This window comes from Solea senegalensis, linkage group LG19 (assembly GCF_019176455.1).
Source record: "Solea senegalensis isolate Sse05_10M linkage group LG19, IFAPA_SoseM_1, whole genome shotgun sequence".
Taxonomy (NCBI): Eukaryota; Metazoa; Chordata; class Actinopteri; order Pleuronectiformes; family Soleidae; genus Solea; species Solea senegalensis.
The window spans coordinates 14,546,507-14,566,774 of record NC_058038.1 but is presented as its reverse complement, the minus strand read 5'-3'; the positions used below and the strand labels follow the sequence as shown (position 1 = coordinate 14,566,774).

Below are 20,268 nucleotides of genomic sequence, written 5' to 3'. Positions count from 1 at the left end.
AGAAAAGCTCCGTTTGATCCATTAAAAACTGTGGACAGGAAGACGCTAACAGAAGGACAATCGTACAGAGAAATCCATAAAGATGAAAACCTAACATTCTTGGCGGAGGTAATACAATGATTTTCTTACCAATAATAATATGCAGATTTAGATTTACGTACATGTTTTTGTGTCTTAATTAGAAATGATGCCTGTATATATTCATTAAACCACTTCAAACGAAAACCCAAACACATTTTAATGTCTGTTGGGTCAAAAACAATACTTTTGGATATATCAGCAACATGTGCAGTGAATTTAAACAAGTATTTATTTACTGTTAATCATTGACTGCAGTTAGAAAAAGGAACAAATGAAAGTGATCTAGTTCATCTATGGAAATGGGAGCTTAGTGTAAAGTAACTGTATAATTCCTTGCTGTCATACTACTCCTCCCCTGGTTCAGAGAAACATTGTACACAGGGTCAATAATCCTGGGGACAATCAGTTCAAAGGTGTCAACATGTATCCTGATTTGCCATTTACTCTTGCATGTTTAACTTTTGTGTTTATTATGAAGCCACATGTTGTGACAATAAATGGCGAAAAGAGAACGTTTTCTGCATATTTAACTTTTATTAAACCCAGAAGTCCCTTGAGACATTTTATGAAGGAGACCTGGCCTAAACAGACCCAAATCACCAGTTGGACCACCACCATCTTGGATCTGAAAGTCCCATGAGATCTTAGGTCAGTGATTCTCAACCAACCTCAGGAGGCATCTTCCAGTCTGACCTTGGCACTTAGAGGCCATACCCACCCAGTTATGGTTATGGTGTAGAGACTTACTTCCTACTTTTATATGCTGAAGTGTTTCAGGGGCATCTTAAGACAGCCCGCACCTGGTGTTCCTGCCTGTTGTGATGGAGATTGAGACACCAGCCTCTGTTGATCTTGTACTGGGTGCCTGTTCGAGCCATTGGTTGGATTTCTTGATTCCAGTCACTTGTTGGATCTGTTGGTGGTACATCCCATGATGGTTCATCCACCTTTGTATCCTCAAAGAAAGTTTCTTTATCCACTTGGCTTTTAGATTTATTTCTTCGTCTTTTGGCTTCTCACTGTAGGAGTCGCCACAGAGGATCATCTGCCTCCATCTTGAGGTTACACAACTGTCCTCGTGTCCACCTTCACACATCCTTTGACTCCAGCCCACCAGCTCCATCTTCATCATCCTTTGTCCAATATAATCACTATCCCTCCTCTGCTCGTGACCAAACCATCTCAATTAATCTTGGTCACTCGCAATGAAAATCTCAGCATCTCCAGCTCTGCCTCCCGTCTCCAAGTCACACATCATAGCAGGTCTCACTACTGCCGTGTAAGCCTGAGGTAACATGTGAAACTTCAGAAATGGTAATGCAACAGTAGTTGCCCTTTGCAGATGTTCCAGATGTTAAGTTTTCTTTGTTGCATACTGGCAGAAGAATGAACCACACTGCAGTACACATGTATGTACACAGTCTACAGTGCCACGGGCAGAGTGATTCTGTGACACACAGAAACAACAGAATTATTTCTCACGTCTCTCAGCAGCTGCATCTTCGTTTATTTATTCATTTCTCTTCCTGACTAAGGGATTGATCCGCAGTCTTCTTCTCAAAGTTGCTTGGACTACCATGATTGTTTTAGTTGCATGTGCACCTCGGACACACTCTGTGTGTGAACCTCGTGCGCAAAAGGCTCTACATGAGATCATTACAACAAGCACACTTTAACTAATCTCGATTATCACAGTAACGCTGTCCGCATACTATTTGCCCGAAACCACATGCTGCCACAGTCTGCGGAACACATTTCTAGTCTTTTGAAAGAGGCTCCTTCGAGGGCCTCCTTCAGGGCAAGTGTTGACGTCGACAGGTCTGACGGCAGTAACATCTCCAGTGTTTGGGGAAATGGAGCCTACAGCTCCATCAGTTGGACCACAATCATCTGAACCTCTGTCACAAGTCCCCAGCTCTTCGATGGCCAGATCAGCAGTGTCTTTAAGTCCACTGTAGAAGGCATGTGGAGATTTACATGATTTGGCATGGCTGGGTATTTTGGTGTGTGAATGGTTTAGATAATCCCAGAAACTCTCTGAATCTTCGTCATCATACGTTTCAGTGCTGGGGGACTCCGATTCCTCTAAATTATCCAGGGGGGAAACTATCATGAGATTGAGGGCCATGTTTCCATATGAGCTTGTTTCTAGTGCGTCCACCATGTGAACCATTGTTACAAAATGATGTGTGAGGGCTTTACTGGGATTAATTCTATGTTGCGCCTCCAGATGTAGACAACATTTTAAGATGTCTAAAAATGCCATCCTGTCTCTGTACTCAAGCTCATTCTGTATCACTTTACTGTTCTCTACTTCATAGTCCAAATCAAAGCAAGAAACGCCCGTATAAACACATTCAACATTGGCTTCTTCCAAAAACTCATGGGGTGACTTCAGCCTCCACCCTTCAGTCATTTCAAGAACGAAAAAAAAATTGCTGTATTTACCGGCAATCAACATTTCATGTGATGGCCATCCCAGCAGGCACAGCATCGTTTCCATCCAATTATATACACATTTAAAAGGAAAGAGGCTGTAGCCAAAGTAGAGGTGTGCCATGATGCAACCCACTGACCACATATCAACAGCTTCGGACAAGGGGAGGCCTAAGTTTACTTCAGGAGCCCTGACGGAGAGATTCTGGATGATCTCTGGATCCATCCCTTGCCAAATTGGAAGGGCGAAACCAAAGTCAATCACTTTGATCCGAAACGGCTCATACTTGTGATTGACGAGCATTATGTTGTCGAGTTTCAGGTCTCTGTGCATAATACCGATATTATTCAGAGCCTCAAGAGCGACCAGTAGCTGGTGGGTCACTGGACGAATTTCATTGAGGCTGAGTGGCAGCCCGTTCCTCTCGTCCATCAGGTCGCAAAGGCTCCTGTCCAGCATTTCAAAGGCCATACAATGAAGCGAGCCAGAACGGAAATATTCAATGAATCGGACTATGTTCATTTTGTCGGGGTCGAGGGCCCGGACTACTTCCAGTACCTTCAATTCACGCATAAAGCTTTGCTGGTCTTGTTTGTGGATCTTTACTGCCACCACCTCTGATGTGTGTAAATTCGAACACTTGATGACTTGACCGTAAGTTCCTTCACCTTGAAAATCCATCACCTGGTAAACAGAGGTACGGCTTTGTAGTATCATCTTTCCTCACTTAATATTATGATTTTTAAAAAAATAAAAAAAATGAACTGATGGTGAATCAGAGCAGTTGAAAAAGTAACATCAAGTAACATCAAAAAAGTATTCCAACTTAATGTGGACTTGTCCTTGTTTCATAACAGTTGGCCTCCACAATGTTGCATCACTGCATGATTGCTCTCTTTCTTTTGTCTCTTCATCTGTTCTTCACTCCTGGTTGGTTGGCGTTTAATGGCTGTTGGCATCCTTAATGTTATATCACGGCCTTCTTCTAAAATAATAATTTCCAGCAGGCTTGTACACCGACAAGCGGAATGCTGCCCTTGACAGGAAAAATGTTTCTGTCCGCAGCTCAAAGTTCTTTCAACAGTTCAAAAATTCTACTTTCTTCTTCTCCGCAGTTCTTTTTCAAATAATTCCCGACAGGCTGTACACCTTTATTAGAAAGTAGTAAGTGATTTTTGTTTTTCTTGCCCTTTATCTTAAATGGATCAAAGACGTGCTACCCTAGTGCTCCATGTCTCCAAAAATAATATTATGCAACGTCAGAGATGTCAGAAGCAATATCATGATGTAATCACTTAGTTGTAGAGTTCAAAGGCAGAAAAGTCATGAATTCTGGATTTGAAAACAAAGAACAACGCAGGTGGGCAGCTTCAGGTTGGAGCCACTGCATGCCATCATTAGTCACCAATTCGATATTACGGAGGACAACTGCTGTAAAACCGAGAAATGTTTTCTTTCTGCAGCTAACGTACAACAGCAGTGATGATGGTTCTGTTTTAAAAGCTTAACACCAACATTGTCATATAATTCCTTCAAAATAGAGCTTTGAAAACATGATATACGGTTTTATTTCCCTGATCATAGTATAAGAATATCAAAAAGACATTGTAGCTCCTAAGTTAAGTATTTTAGCTTGTGATGCAGGTGAAGATCACATTGGACATTTTCACAGGCTGATTAGTGCCGTCCATGGTGTATAATACATGACTTAAGATCGACAAGGATTAAACCATAACTTGGAAACAAATTGTCTTGGCCACTCACAGTTAAATCTGCAGATAGAATGAGGACCCGTTTCCATCTTGTCATTGTGACGTTAGGTTGTTACTCCTCCTGTGACGACGCGTCCCATTTTCGCCATGTTGTGGCCATCTGCAACATGCGATGCGTCACATGCAACACGTGAACTCTGTGTTGATGTTTCACGTCTACCAGTGGTTATTCGGCCATTCCTCAAGGAAAATGTAACTCTGCAAAGACTTCCTGATCAAAATAAAAATGCAAAAAGTATTCAGCAAATTGAAGTAGATGAATTCAACTTAAAATTAGTTTGAAAAAACATTAACCACAGCACATGGATCAATAAATCATGAACACCTGAATTGTACTAAAAAAAAGCACTTTATTTAAATCAAGCAGATTTTCTCTTTATCAGAATGGAATGATATGAAAGATCTTAAGTTGAGCGTTTGTCTCCTTTGGAGATGAAGAAAGAAAAAAAAAAATCAAAAGGCAAAATGAATAAAAGCAGACATTTTTAAAAACTCACAATGAGTTGAAAGTGCTAAGTCCCAGCTCGGCTGTGTTTCCAGAGGCGTGGGAAAGAAGGCCTGGCTCAGACTGCTCCAGGTCTGGGCAAAAGCCAACTGCAGACCATGTTTATATTTCTTACCAAATTATCAGTGGCAATACATAAGGAGGGCACTGCTTTATTAAAAAAATAATGCACCGACCTTCTACAGTAGAAATCAAAGAAAAACATCAGCAGCAACCTCAACCTCCATGTACTCGACAACATCATGCGTGTTTTCCTTTCTACTACTTTTCTTTGTAGGTGGAGTAACACCAGGTTGGAGGAGGAGTGTTGGGCAAAGTGGTCAGCACAGGCAGTCCTTGAAGATCATAAATGATGTGTGGAGTGGTTAAAACAGTCATTGGTGCTATAGCTTGATGGTGCCAGTGGGCAGGCTACTATTACACAGTCTATAGTAGCGAAGGTCATTCACCAGCCGCTGCACGCTTTGTGTGAACGAGGGCAGGTCCTTTAGAAAGAAGAGAAACAGTTTACAGAAGAGACGACAAAAGTTGACAAAAACATAGACCACATGCAGTTAGTCTGAACTTGTTATCTGACCACAAGGAGAGAACAACAACATGCCCTGATACAAAGGTCTCGCTCTTATTTTTGCGACCAATTAAATTCATCATGCAGTATCACAGAAGTGAACGTTAAATATGAAAATCATCTAAGGCAACATCCAGGTGCATCCAGATGTTTCCCCTTTTAATTCAGACCTGACAAACCAGCTTCCATAAAGACCACTGAATAGAGCCTTTTGCACAGCAGCCATTCTGACAGCTCACAGTAGGAAAACCACAGGAGTAAATGATCAAATTAATGACAGCAGAGTTCCATTTAGCTCCCTCAGTTTTAGGGAGAATGCTGGTACCGAATACTGAACAGAGCCATGGTTAATGTGATCTGTGATACACCTGTGACAAAATGGCTGCTGTACAAATACACCATTTAACAGATAATTATGTCCTCTGATAAGATGAAAACATCTATCAAGTAAGGACTGGACGGTGCTGTCCAGTATTGTTATAATGATGTCTTATTAACATGTTCCTGAAGAAACCAATTGTTTTTCACAAACCATGTATATATGCCACAGTTGGTTTCGCCTTGTGCAATATTCATTTGGTTACTCATCTGGTAGAGAAGATCTCCCAACATTTTATTTTTACCTGTTCAAGCTTGAAGTTGCGGGCAAGAACAGCTCGCTGGCTGGTGTCTACTCCCTGGCAGCTGTTGAGAAACTCTGGCATGAAGGCCGAGTAGAAGGCATCAAAGTCTACAGAGGCCATGTTGTAAACGGCAAGGGTGATTTCCTCCTGAAGGAGGTCATGGCTTTTGTGGAGAAGGACCTGCAGTAGGACGTTGATGAAGTGGAACAGCATCGAGGTCCGGAAAAGCTTCTAAAAGGCGCAACAGACACAAAGAAAGGACAATGAGTTAGTACAGATTATTTGGTGCAATCACAGTTACCTGAAGTCACTTGAAAAATGGTTGAGACTTTGTATAAAAAGTGGTAGTCTTTTGATTGCAGAATGCACTCCTGCTATAAAGCCTCCAGAGAGAAGACAATACCAGCTGTCAATCACACTGGTGTAGACTCATGTATGCCCTGCTTTATTGTTGTTGTTGTTGTTGGTGCACACTGTTACAGGACACATCTAAAAACAAAGACAATATAATAAAGTATATAATATATAATAAAGAAGATCTTACTCTGTGATACAACTTGTGCTTGCTGTTAAGTGACTCCAAATAGGAGAGATTCTGCTTGAAGATGTGGATGTCAGGCTGCAGGAAAGACTGCCCAAAAGCCTGAAACAAAAGTAAAAGTGTCTTTAGTTCAGTTCATAAGCCGGGATACTTTGACATTGTTTAATTAGAATTTATCCTTTACACATTTAAAAAAAAGCTACAATAAATTGCTGTTACTGAACATAAAGAAAAGTGAGGATTTAACTTGAGATACAAGAAAGCACTCGCATAAACTCACCTGCATGGCAGCTGTGAACTGGGCTTCGTTTTCCATGGTATCATCAACAGCTCCTCTTTGCACACTGATTAAGACTGACACTTTAAAAAAGTACCTCCAGTTTTGGTGAAGTATTTGGTAAAGCAACTCAAACATCTCTGCTTTGACATCTGGGGAAGATCGCTATATAGAGGACAGGATTATTAAAATTAATTAATCACATCATATCATAAGAACATGACAAGGGCTGCAACTAACACATATTTTCATAGTTTTTCTTGATTAATCTATATAATTATAAATAATGACGTTCTCAAATGTCTTGTTTTGTCCACAAACCAAAATTATTCAGTCTTAATGATTTCATTGTTAAATGAACCAAAGAAACCAGAAAATATTTACTTTTAAGAAGTTGAAAAAAAAAAAATCAGAGAACCTTTCTAACCTATTAAATCAGAGCTGATCTAGAATTGTTTTTTATTATTGTTCTGAGGTTATCTCACAGGGACCTTTTGCTCGAGAGACATTTATTTAATATTACCCGAGTTTGATATAATTCGTCATATTTGCTGAGCTGAGTATTTCACAGCAAAACAGACAGTGAAAACGAACTTTCACTGCAGTTTCGACATTTACTTTCTGTCTCATTTGTCACAAACAAAACGCCACTTTCCTTTTTCAAAGTAAGAGCACTCCATCATTTCACTTCATAAAATCCAATTATTTTTTTCACCAAGGCTTTTATTATGAAATGTTGGCAGGACACACATATTATTATACTTTATACTGTAGAGTCCTGGCATCTAGTGGAGTTTATAGTTTATAAAAGTTTATAGCAAAAACATTTTTTAAATGGACTGTACAGCTCTGTTATCTAGGCAAACATAAGTATTGAATTAGGGCTTGATATCGGCAAATACTTAACAGTAAAAAAAATCTGGGTGATTGGGAGACCAGAAGAACTGCTCGGAACATTCCTGGTAATTTTAGATATGAACACACCATAATAAATGTAGACCTTGAGCATGTGACCATTAACTGACCTCTGCCACCACTGGATAAACCTGCTCCATGCACAGAGAGAGGATGCTGGGTAGGAAGGGTTTAAAAGCTTGACCAGGCTCTTGCACCACCACCTGCAGGATTTTCAGGAACTTCTGCACCACTCTACACCCTGCACTGCCCTCTTGCAAAATACTGGCTGCTAGCTGTTCCCTGAAGCACAGACGGGTGACATTAATTAGTGTAATAGCAGTATTTAAAGTGGAAGCCCCAGGACATTTTAAACTTCATCCGTGTGGAGAGAATGCAATGTGAGAACTACAAAAATGACGTTAATTAATATACCTGGTGAACATGCTGAGGAACGTATGAATGATTTGACCAGTGAAGGTTACGCCCATCTGGACTCGCAACGCCTGAAACAGCGTCAGGAAGAAGGCCAGCATCTCATCCGTCACATCTGACAAAGAGAGTTTAAGTTGTCCAATCAGATGAGCCAATCAGACTAACAGTTCAACTACAAACTAGAGACTGACCTTGTTGTTGAATAAACACTGGGAAAAGGCTGAGGGACACTTGGACAGACTCCTGAAGACTCTGATAGCAGATCTGGCGTGATTTGGTGGGTTCCCCAGAGATGCTGTCCACGATGTCTCTGAGCACAGGCAGTGTCCGCTGTATCACTGCTTTCACTGCAGTGAGAGATGATCATCAAACACAAACGAGGACAAAGAATGAAAGAGTGCCACAGTAATAAGTCCAGAAATAACAAAAGAGAACAATACTGACCGTCATCCAGCGCAGGTTGGCGTGGAGTAATGTTAACTGTCCCTCTTAAAAGTCGATATTCTCGTGTGAGGGCTGCCACAAGGCTAGCATGATTGCTGGAGCGTGTTTGCCACTGCTGCTCACTCTCTGGTAAATTTGGCCACGGGAGCAGGAGCATGTTCGATAAAGCTCTACAAACCAACGTGTGAGCCTGTATGAACAGAAAACATTCACAAACTCAAGATTATTTCAAGTAGTGTGAAATGGATTTTTAAAATCAGCTATTTTCAAATAAAACCAATACATTTACAAATCACCAGTCCTATAAACAATGCAACTGCTGAACCTCTTAATAAGCAAATGACACTGATACGTGCAAAATAAAACCAAAAAACATCTACCTCTTGGGGAAGTCTGTGGGTCCGGTTCTCTGTAGTAATGAGGTTGAAGATGTTCTGAACAGCTGGCAGAGTGACCAGGAACACAGGACGCACTGTTGATGTGATGGAAACCATCAGATGGCACGCTGAAAGCAGCAGCTTGTCGGGTACCTAGAGATAAAAGCAGAATGCAAGTGCTAAATGAATAAGAACTATTACGAAGCAACACTCTACAGTTGGTCCTGTACCTTCGTGTTGCTCTGTCATGACAAGGTAATACTATTATTAAAACTGCCCTATAACAGTTAATTAAGCAGTTTTACACAATAATGGAATAAAACAAATACAAAGTGGAAGTAAGGAAGTAAAAAAACAAAAAACAAACCCAGAACCAAACCTGTTGCTTCCAAACATACAGACTTGCATGTCTAGCAAAAACCTGAAATTTTGTTGCAATTATGTACAGAGTGTTGCAATTATGTACAGAGAAAATGATTAACTATTCCTATTATGATAATAATAATAAATAATGATAATAATAATAATAATAACAATAAGTAATGTTCAATTGCAAAACTATTTTTCATGAATTTAATTACTGAAAGGGAAAGAGACAGCGAGAGGGAGGGAGAGGAAAGCTACCTTAGTTGTGATGAGAGGGCTGGTGGCATCTATAGCAGATGTGATGAGGTTGATAAACTGGCTCTGGTTTTGACTGTGGACTTCACTGTAGAACTGTGCAAGCCAGTGAGAGTAAGCCTGCAAAGCAGCGAGGGCCTGTGCATGTCTGCAACAAACATTACACACAGTTAAAAACATGTTTGTAAAAAAACACGCCTGCTTCTTCTTTACAAAACTTCACTTTCTTCTAAATTTGCATGTACATTAGTAGTATTAAGTATTTTTTGTGGTAGAAGAAATTTTATTTTTGATTAAATTCCGAGACACAAAACACTTTAATTAAAAATGTAAAGCTGTTCCATTAACAAATAATAGGAAACAATGTCACCGTGCAACACAGTGCAAACAGCCACAGTAACGTTTCTACTGCTTTTATTTATGTTGTCAAGAAAGTGTCATTTTTACATTCACAAAAACGGATATCACCACATCTCTAGCACTATGCTTATTAACACAAAAGTATGGCTTTGTTATTTGTAACCAGTGAGCCACATGTGATTTCATTTCTGCTTCAAGCATGTGATACTCACACATCAGTGAGGTCTGGCTTGAGCACAGAAGGCACAGCGGTCTCCAGGTCGTAAAGACTGGTCTGAGAGCCATAACATGTCACTTCAACCAACCTTGAAAAAGAAAGGGGGGAAAAAAAGAGGTTTATTATCATGTTACGATCTTTTCAATTAAGCCATTATCAATAACAAAGACAAATTTGAAAGTGAGATGAGAATGTAATGACACCATTTTACAATCCATTCTGAGACCAAGATCCCTTCTCTATGTTTGCATGTTTGGTAAAGCACAAACCTCTCCACCACAGCCAGAGTGTCACTGAAACGTGCAGCAAAAACGTCACTGGTAAAATGCTCAGCCAAGCGTCCGACAGCCTGAAGTAGGGAGCTGAGGTCCCTGAGAGAACAGTGTAGTCGACGGCAGTCATTCTCTGCAGTGATATTGAGCCTGCGACCTGAAATGATAACGATGACGGATCGTTAACATTTTTAATGTATGGAAATGTCCACAGTCAGAAATGCAAATAATATTTTAAATAAAAGCATAGGTTAAAGTTACATACTGGTGCCAGTGGTGACAATAAACTGCCGCAAACCCAGGTACACCTCCAAATTTTCTTGAAGGACTGGAAACTTGAGATAGGACAGAGCATAAAGAGGATTCTTAACATGCAACAATAAAGAATATACATGAGAATTTTTATTATTATTATTGTTGTTACTATTATTACAGTACAAAACAACATCATAAAACATGCACAAACTGCACACAATGTAGAAAAAAGCCAAAAATCAAGGTCTCAGTGAGGCTGGACTCTACGGTGGGTGAGAAAAGACTTTAATGTAACCACACCGGTATTGCAATAATTGCAACAAACAGGAACCCATTTCCACCGTCACATTTCATATATTTATAAACCATGACACAAATACAAACACGACAGTCAAACATGCTTCCTGAACTCATAGTGGTATTGTACTTTCAGTTTAATACATGCAACTGTTAAGAGTTGAAAGTGCATGTAATACAGTGTGCAAAGCTTGAGAGTTCCATTGATTTTATGCATCGAGTACAACAGGTGAAAGTGACAGTGATGTCTTACCAAAGCAGAGAATGCATGGGATGGGAGCAACTCCATCACCTTGGCAACCACCTCCAAACTCTGACGCAGGTACTTCTGCCACTCTGTCTGTTTCTATTGTGATAAAAAGAAGTAAAACACTTGGACTTCAAGAGAAAGCTAAAAACAGCTTCATAGTTCATGCATTTCTTATGATTTTAATAATATTTAGATTTCTTGAGGATTAGAGGAATACAAGCTACAAATGACAATGAACTATAATGTTAAATATTTTACTTACATCATCATCCAGAGTCTCATCATCAAGCTCTTCTAACTGGGCCTGATTGTATCTGAACTGTATTCGATTCAGAACTTCCCTTAACAAGAGAACTAAGGCATCTTTGTACCTGTTCAAGCAGAAAAATACATTTAGCAACTATTTCAATCAGACAAAATGTAACACAAATAACAAATCAGACATATGTATTGCTTATATTAATTATAAGTGCATTGATAAGAGCTCATTAACCCATTTTCATTCACATTTTCTTTCAAAACAATTTTTCTGAGCCACTTACCTATTCAGGATACTGTCTCTGTCTGCTAGTCTGCTTTTGATTTTAGTTGTTAAAAAGTCCAAAAACACACTCCAAATGTCCAAGCAGGCAAAGTAGCCTTCATGAGTAGGCTGAGGAGGGGAAATATAAAACATTAAGATGCAAGTTTGCAGTAGACTTATAAAAATTCAATTTGCGTGGTATGCTCATTATTATTACCTGGTTGAAGGTGTATTTGAAAAGCAGAGCAAGAAACTCGACAATTGGAAACTGAGGACTCGACTCAATCCGCCTCAAGTGAACACTGACAAAGAGTCGCAGGAAATCTGTGAACTTTTCCAAGTAACTGCAGGATGAAAGAAAAAAAAAAACCAAAGTGACACAATGTAGGATTTGCTCTCGGGTTCCCCCCACAGTTGGTAAACGGTACAGTAACCTAAGCATTTTTAGACAAAAGTGATTAGATTGTTTTATTTCTCAATTTATACAAGTGATAACTACCCTAATCCACCATCAACATATTCTTAGACATTACTTGAAGGTTGTGTCGCTTTTAGATTACCACAAACATCTACATTAAGTCACCCAATATTTTGCAGTCAGTGGAGTCGCAGAGAGGAAACAAGTCACAGTAAAACATGCATCTATCAGGGCACAAGCAGATTTGATGTTTTTATATCTGTTAAATTCTGATTGATGGAAGTGACTGAAAGCTGTTCCTGTATATCAGCAAGTCTTGAAATTAGTTAACCTCATAGAAGATGTCTATATAATGCTCAAGAATGTATTCAATAGATCTGGAATAACAGACCCTTTTAACAACAGATATTAAGGGCCGGTATTAAGGGTGTAAGGATAGATCACACTAAATACTTGACACCTAAACCTGTGGAAGAAAATGTTTAACACATGTTTCTTGTATTTTTGGGCTGTTACGATTAGGTGAATGAGAAATAATTACTGTATGATTCCTGTCTAAATGTCAAAAATCGGAGAATTTGACAGCTTTTAACCGGCAAAATTTTTTTTAATGGCAATATTTATTTATTTTTTGTGCTGTAGACATCTGAAGACTGCAACAGCTACCACATTCAAACTAGAAACTGTTAAATTCACAATAACTTTGAGTATGCATGCATGCAAATGCTCACACCATTGTATTCTGCAGTGGACTAAAACATACCTCTCATCAAGCTCCTGGAGGCGGGTTTTAACCGTATGTGCATTATTTTCTCGTGTCAGCCTCTGCAGAAGGAAGAAGGTCTGCTGGAACATGCGCAGCAGGTACTCCTCAAAATCCAATGGCACACAGTTCTTTGACACCAGTTCATTAACACAAGTCATGGCGAGAACACCAAGCCGGGCACGAGCCACTTTACTGCCCTCACTTTGGTGTCCATTTCTCCCACCTCCGTTTGACGTGGGTGCCATTGTCCCAGGGTTAAGTTGACCATTAGAGGAAGAATTGGAGGAGATGAAGGATCCCATCTTGGCCTTTGTCTGGAGATCACAACCAAAACGTGCAAAATAGAAAATGGACGCCAGCAGGGAGGGTGTGATGCTTGTGGACAGAGGAATCCAGCTGAACAGATGGGCCAAACACTCCAAAACAAGACAGCACAGCTGCTGGCTCTCATTGTCCAATGCTGCCATGGGCTGGCAAAGCAGCTTTGAGTACTGGCTGCTCTGAAACAAACTGCCCAGCAATTCCACTGATAGAGCAAAAAGACACAAAACAGTCAAGTTAAGGCAACTGTTTCATGATTATAACCACACTTATATTGTGTCCTTGCACTTTTAGATTTCATTTAATCTTTTTAACCCTAACCCTGCAGTCCCTTGACAGGTCAGAATAACATAGTTCAGCAAAACTAAATATTCACTTACTGCTTTCTCCTGAGGTGGGTGAGGGAGGTGGTGTGGAAGCTATAACACTGTGCTTGTCCCAAAAGGTCTCGAGGATACCTAGAACAAGAGGTGAGACCGGCGGTAACTCAACATGTACTAAAAGGCTTCTGTCAATACATTTGCTCTACATGTCAGCCTGACAAATAATTATGTATTATGCATTCACAAGAAAAAAAACAAACATACATACATACAATCATAAACTCCTTTTAGCTTTGTGTCTGGACAAGTGAAAAGAATTTGTCCAAAAGACAAAAGCCTGAAAGAATTCAAGTTTAGCCACTTAAGTCAGTTTACACCACAACTAGAACTAGCTATGTTTACATGAACACGAACACAACAAGTAATCAGAATAAAAGCGATTGGAATAAAAATGTCATGTAATCCAAAAACGCCGATTCGATACAGCCAATTTGGAAACAAATTTCATTCCGAAGGAGAGTGCTGGTATATGGCAATCGTCATTCAGATTGGTGTTCATATAAACAGTCGATACGGTTTGGTGTCCAACCCACGTGACATATTTCCGTTTTGTTTCTGCTGTATTTTCATTCCATAAAAGAATAATGGACAGACAAAAAAGGTTACAGGCGAGGAAGAGAAGGAAAATGAGAAGGATAGCCGAGACGAACAGACACATGCAACATTTGTTTACTATGGAAGCAGAAGTGAAGCTTCTTCTTCTTCTTCGACTTCCGGAGAATTAGACAACACTGTGCATGTCAATATAGTCCATTCTAACTGAATGCATGTCTATGCACACCAAAATAGGACGATTTAATTTTGTGTCCTTGTAAATGACGGAATTGTGCTGTAGGACTGGGTAACATAGACCAAAGGTTATATTAATATTTTATTTAATTAAATGGCGGTATATGATAAAGTGTATTTTTGTTATTATTTTACTCTAAATATACATATTTATAGTAAAGTAATAACAAAAAGACTGTTTTAAGTCGAAACCAGATGTGCCAAATGTCACACAGGAACTTCTATTCCAGACAGTCGCACAGTATCAACAATCTATTTTAAATAAAATAAAGTATGTTATTGTACTGTATAACAAAATATATATTTTTTCATGTGTTATGTAAATATTGTTCAGGTGCTTCTCATACACAGGACTCTCAAGAGTATGATTTTATCTCATTCTGTGTCACGTATGAAAATATATCATCTTGAAAATGAACACAAACTTTTATTTTATTTAATATTTATTTTGAATAAAACATTTAAGGTTGTTTCTTACCAGTCAACAGTCCAAGTACAGTTGGGACTTGCTCCAGCAGCAGTTTACGCAGCTCATCTTTTCTAGCAACACTAAGATCTTCTCGAGGACATGCAAGCTCCTCTGATGTGGTTTTCAACATCACCAACCCCAAGTGAGCCAACGCTGGAGACTGAATCAACTGTAGATCACAACAGATTTACAGATATTTTTGCTCAATTTTGCTTATTCTGAAGTATGTTCTATTATGCAGTTTGTCGGTATATGAATCCTCACAAAGTTTTTAGAAGAGGCGGTACAACCCAGCGAAAGAAAGACCAATCCTACTGCAGTTATAACAATTTTATGAAATGAAACTAAATTTGACAACCATGGGTGACCTTTTTTCACCTCCAGCACAGACTGCTGCCTTTCAATTGTGTAATGAAAGGGAACACTTACACCCTCTTGAAATAACCTGTGTGTACTCTAATACATACAGGCTAAAAATGCAACACTATCAGAATAACTGATTTATCTGTTCTGTGATAGGCCAATATTGCATTTAATAGCCAAAAGAGTTCATACAACTTAACATCATTAATGTTTAATTATTAGAATTTACACTTTATGCAAAGTACAACACCTATGCCTTGAGGCAGACCTGCTCAACAAACTGAAAACCCTAGATCAAATACTACCTTTGACATCGTAGTACTTCAGCTATAATTGTCTATTTGGACTAAAAGAAATATAGCAATAAGTAAGTAATGCAAAAATGGGGGTGCATTAATCAGCCTCCACTTAAACCGAAGTGAGGGAGTGCTGTTGCAATGTGTACTGTTTTTGGTGTGTGTGTGTAATCTTTAGAGGTTATTAAGCAAATGAATTATTTGGGCTTACCTGAAGGGTGTTTGTGAAGAAATCATGGTAGAACATTGGCCAGTCTTGGCGACCAATGTCCACGATAACTTTGCAGAGTTTGTTACGGATGAAATAGGGCACAGATTTGTACTGAGCAAGTAGGAGTTTGGGCAGACAGCTGCGGATCTCCATCTTATCTTGTGAAGCAACACCAATCCACATCTTGTTCACCAGGTTCTGTAAAAAAAGTAAAAGGGAAAAATGTATCGTTAAATCTGTGTCTAAGAAACTCTTTAGAAGGCTTACGAATAACACTAATAAAAGTTATTCCTGTGACATTTAATTCTTTTAATGCATTCATCAAGATTTATTCATATTGTGTCAAAAAACAAATGCAATCATTAGGCTACAAACAGAATACATAAAGGTAAGCATAAATATCCAAGTTATGAATTTAAAGACAAATTACCTTTTATACAAATTATTCTTTTCATTTTGTGCATATTTTATTGACACATAAGAAAACAGAATAAAATGTATTCTCTTTACCACATCATATGCTCACTAGTACCAAATATGCAATCCATTTTTCTGTGTGCAGTCTCATTTTTAAACCACAAATGTGTAGAATGCATTGGACAGTAGTAGAAACTAAAAATCTGCATTTCACATGCATTACTGGACTTACTTCAAATACTGTCAGACTGTACATCATTACGTACTCATTCCGAGTATTGGAAAGGAAGAACAAGCAGTGCCGCCATGCTCCAGTCTGCTGCGCAAAGTTATTCAGCAGCTCTTCTGCAGAAAGAAGGAAGTAGGCTTGAGGTATACTGTAATGTAGGTCTTTACTTGGAGACTGAAAAAGTCGTGTGTCATAAAACAGGAAGTACATGTTAAAAAAAAAATAGTCACACCAAAAACCCATTCTTAGAAACCAAATGATTGCATGTCACATTTAACACTGTAAAGTGACAAACTGTTCCATCAGAGCAAGCAGAGAATTCAGACTCCTTCACCTTATTCATATCATCTTGTACCATTATATCTATCGTTTATCTTAATTTTGCCCATCCTCAAGCCCCTATTATTACAAATTGAGAATTGTATTTAGTATTTCTATACATTCATTAGAGATATAAATGTTACACTGAAACATGCATTTAGAGGCTTTACTTGAGTTAAGGATCCTTCCATTTCTCTTGATCATCTCTGAGATGTTCTGACACTTTTACACAATTACTTGAAATTACTAATAGCAATAAAATACACTGTGTTGTTTAACTTCTGTTGACAGAAGTTTATTCATCGTTGTCAAACTAGGGAAAACTGAAAAACTAACACCATAACCTCTGCAAATATACTGTAGAACCAACCATAACTATCATCTCCAAACCATTCCTCACAGAACCTTTTTTGTAGTTGCTTTGTCCTTCTTTTTCTTGGTAGGTTTTCATTTGAAGGGTTGGCCCACTAGTACATGTTGTGAAATTTTGCAAAAACTTCCCCCCTACTCTGCCCCTTAATCGACTGTAGTTTGTAAATGTTATTATGAACATGGTACAAAGATTGATTTAAAAAAAAGTCAAGTTCTGCGAGCCAAGGCAGAGCAGGGGTCTTTACAGAATATGTGGATTTAAATCTGCAACACAGGAGACCAAAGCAGAGTACTCCATAAATCAAAATACAGTTGAGACTCTCAGGATAGTGTTTTATTACATAACTATTCTGATACAAACAAACCCTCTAGTGTGGCTGAGAGTCTTCCGAGTATCTAACGAGAGTATCTACATGTATTTGGCGCTTGCAGAATGTTAATTTTGGACCCTGTGTGTAAACATGTTAACTAACTTTAATCATGAAACTATCAATAATTCTGAACACCCTGTCTCCAAGGTATATCTGTGTTGTCTTCACATCTGAGAGAGAGGACACGCACACTTATGGACACTTCTTGTACAGACAGAGTTTGTCTGGCTGAACTGGTCCTTACATAAATTAGCAAGTTTTTTTTATATTATTTGTAAAGTAATTTCTCAGTCTTTTCAAAATTTTTATGAAATGATGAATTGATGAAATGAAACTACTGTTGAAAAAAAAAAGAGTGGTCAAACATAACCAAAATATATACAATAACATTTTCATACTGTTTTAATGCTATTTTTTATGTAGGGTCAGAAAATAATATCTTTAAATCATTTTAGTCAAGTCTGCAAATAACATGTAAAAAAAAGCCTACTCACTTCTAACTGTACATACAGTGTAATGCACAATACAGTACACTGTGGGTGTAGGGTTTCAGACATGCTAAGGTATATAGATTTTGGGACAAAATGTGGCACATTTAGAAAAAAAAACGCAAAATGATGAAATTCAAATTAATAGAATAATAAGCTTAGGCAGGAAAAGGATGTCAAACAAGTTTTCCTTCTCATTGTTATAGTGACACGTTATATGGTGTTATGGTTACTAACCAGCTTGGTGGAAGAACACACCTGAAAATGCATCAGGGGGGCTCATGCGCAAACTTACCTATTTCTCTCTTTCGCTCATTGGTCGTACAGTTGTGAAAGAACTCCGTCATAAGACTCTCCAGTGCACGCAGCGATGCCTCCTCTGAGGCCTGGTGGCAGAACAAAAGGAAGTTAAATATAAAATAACTAGGTCTGCAAGCAGCACTGGATGCCTACAGCTGCACAGTGTTACAAACACACAACATTGGATGAACAACATTGAATGAATGCACATTCTGTAGCACTTCCTGGTACAGTTTACAGAGAATTCATAAACCAAACAACTAAAGTTTCAAAGAATCAATCATTGAGAAGATAATGGATTGTGAAAACAATTGTTTATTACAGCCTTTCATTACACATGCCGAAGGGAAAGGAGGCCCACTGTCAAAGTCAGAATTTATGAGCATTTATTAATAATTAACAAAAAGTCCTGTGTATGTGTATCAAACTTCAATATGTTGACAAATTTGGAAAAGGCCTTAACAGAGTTTGAACTTGTGGGTGCACGGTTTATATTACCATCTTGCTCGATCAATCACCAAGCGGAGTGGGAACCTTAAAATGTCAATGTCTGCCCGAGTAAGTTACTGCGCATGTATCACTGGGGTGCACGTTTTGGCTTAGACTCCGTTCGCACAACTTTGCAAATCTACTGTTCACACGTGCAGTGAATATTGCATAAGAAAAAGAATAGAATACAATCTGAATCGAGCTTTATGTAAGACAGATAGAAAATATCAAATGTTATAGCACGCTTTGACAGGTGGAGGAAGCTGGGCTGCCGAGGAAAATGGAGCAAATAGATAGTTTAAAAAAAAAAGAAAAGAAAAAAAGCTCCTGTGGCCGCAGGCGGGTCTGAATTCCTCAAATAAGCCACAACTTGCCGAGGCTCAACAACACTTGGAGCAAATATTCGCTTTTGCAAGATGGGCGTCTTGTTTCGTGAAATGGCCTTGAGGGCTGTCACATCACATGCAATACCTGCCCTCTCATAAACCGTTATGTGACTAAACACACATACGACACCGTGGTGCAAACCTAGCACATGCGATTAGCTATATGTACAGATGAAAGAAATTTAATTACATGACGTTGAGTTGTTTCCTGTTGGAACATTCGAATCTAAAGATCTCGCACCACGTTAGCTCTTTGCAAACAAGGCAGGGGAACAGCTACTAGTTACTATTTAATTAATTACTAAATGTGCTAAATTATGCTTACCATGTTTAGCTGGCTCAGATGGTTTCTTCAGTTCACTTTTAGTGTCGGCTTAATTACAACTTTGAGCCAACATTAGCTACCTGACTAGCCAGTTCTGTAGCTAACGTTAGCTACACTGTGGCTGGCGAATGCACAGGGTGTTTATCATGGTCTCCTCATCTGCTCGGGTCGACACGCCAAACAACTCGCGAGCAAATACCGGCGTGGTTGACTCTGCTGCAATAGCTGCAATAAACACGGAGATAACTCAGCTTCGCTGGAATACAGGGCGTTCTCGCTTACCAAATATACAGCCTTAACACTGAGCTATCTCGAATCGGCAGGTTCGTGTACATTGTCAAATTAGCGCATTTACCATGAAGTTACGATGTGAAATTTTGTTTTGTAGGACATCTAACACTGGCCCCGACACCGGAGAAGTGTCCTGCGTTAATTAGCTTTCTATGTCAAGGCAAAGGTATCGAGGCTAGTGGCTAACGCTGAAGCGGATGGCTAACTCGTTAGCTTTTTTCAAGAAGGATGGAGGCATCATTTTAGCCTGCTGTCAAACGCGAACATGCTTCCAAGGCTAATGGTCACGGCAACCTGCCTTTACTTGAAAGCAAGTGACGTTGTATACCTGGCAAATCTGCAATATAAATTGAAATACTATGGACGCTTGTTCCTGTTATTCCCCTTCTCTCAGTTTAGGGCGGCGCAAAACTACAGCTAGCTTGAAGATTACAGCTTTGGCTTCGCAACTTCCTCTTTTGCCGCAGAAATCAACCCACCCAATAGGCTTGTGTCAATTTAGATATAGCAATAA

The 20,268-nt window shown here is 39.0% G+C and overlaps 2 protein-coding genes across 3 annotated transcripts; both read right to left on the bottom strand.

Moving 5' to 3' along the window:
• Positions 1–605: 605 nt before the first annotated feature.
• Positions 606–4,585, bottom strand: LOC122785351 (homeodomain-interacting protein kinase 1-like). Of its 2 annotated transcripts, XM_044051115.1 has the most exons (3): positions 4,283–4,585; positions 2,530–3,202; positions 606–1,528 (listed from the first exon to the last, which is right to left on the bottom strand). In XM_044051115.1, exons 1-3 carry the CDS (start codon positions 4,325–4,327, stop codon positions 1,329–1,331), a joined length of 918 nt encoding a protein of 305 aa, XP_043907050.1. In that variant the 5' UTR covers positions 4,328–4,585; the 3' UTR covers positions 606–1,328. The 2 variants fall into 2 exon arrangements, with proteins under 2 accessions (XP_043907050.1, XP_043907049.1); XM_044051114.1 differs by having other exon boundaries at positions 606–3,202.
• A 35-nt stretch (positions 4,586–4,620) lies between these two features.
• On the bottom strand, positions 4,621–20,211 carry xpo6 (exportin 6). The gene is made up of 25 exons (XM_044051094.1): positions 20,083–20,211; positions 19,464–19,688; positions 18,259–18,349; positions 16,415–16,527; positions 15,766–15,963; positions 14,905–15,064; positions 13,635–13,712; positions 12,931–13,459; positions 11,967–12,093; positions 11,769–11,878; positions 11,489–11,597; positions 11,230–11,322; positions 10,690–10,759; positions 10,422–10,581; positions 10,148–10,240; positions 9,579–9,723; positions 8,958–9,107; positions 8,578–8,767; positions 8,325–8,480; positions 8,134–8,248; positions 7,830–8,001; positions 6,808–6,969; positions 6,531–6,629; positions 5,987–6,217; positions 4,621–5,280 (listed from the first exon to the last, which is right to left on the bottom strand). Exons 2-25 carry the CDS (start codon positions 19,464–19,466, stop codon positions 5,179–5,181), a joined length of 3,456 nt encoding a protein of 1,151 aa, XP_043907029.1. The 5' UTR covers positions 19,467–19,688; positions 20,083–20,211; the 3' UTR covers positions 4,621–5,178.
• Between the last annotated feature and the right edge of the window lie 57 nt (positions 20,212–20,268).

What these genes read in the sequence shown, in the direction of transcription:
- LOC122785351 (XM_044051114.1), bottom strand. Translation starts at nt 4,327, where the DNA reads ATGACAAGATGGAAACGGGTCCTCATTCTATCTGCAGATTTAACT. An exon ending in TTCTATCTGCAGATTTAACT is followed by an intron (nt 3,203 to 4,282) that starts GTGAGTGGCCAA and finishes TCTGTTTACCAG; the next exon opens with GTGATGGATTTTCAAGGTGA.
- xpo6 (XM_044051094.1), bottom strand. An exon ending in TATTGTCACCACTGGCACCA is followed by an intron (nt 10,582 to 10,689) that starts GTATGTAACTTT and finishes TTATCATTTCAG; the next exon opens with GTCGCAGGCTCAATATCACT. An exon ending in GCAACTTCAAGCTTGAACAG is followed by an intron (nt 5,281 to 5,986) that starts GTAAAAATAAAA and finishes TTCTTTCTAAAG; the next exon opens with GACCTGCCCTCGTTCACACA.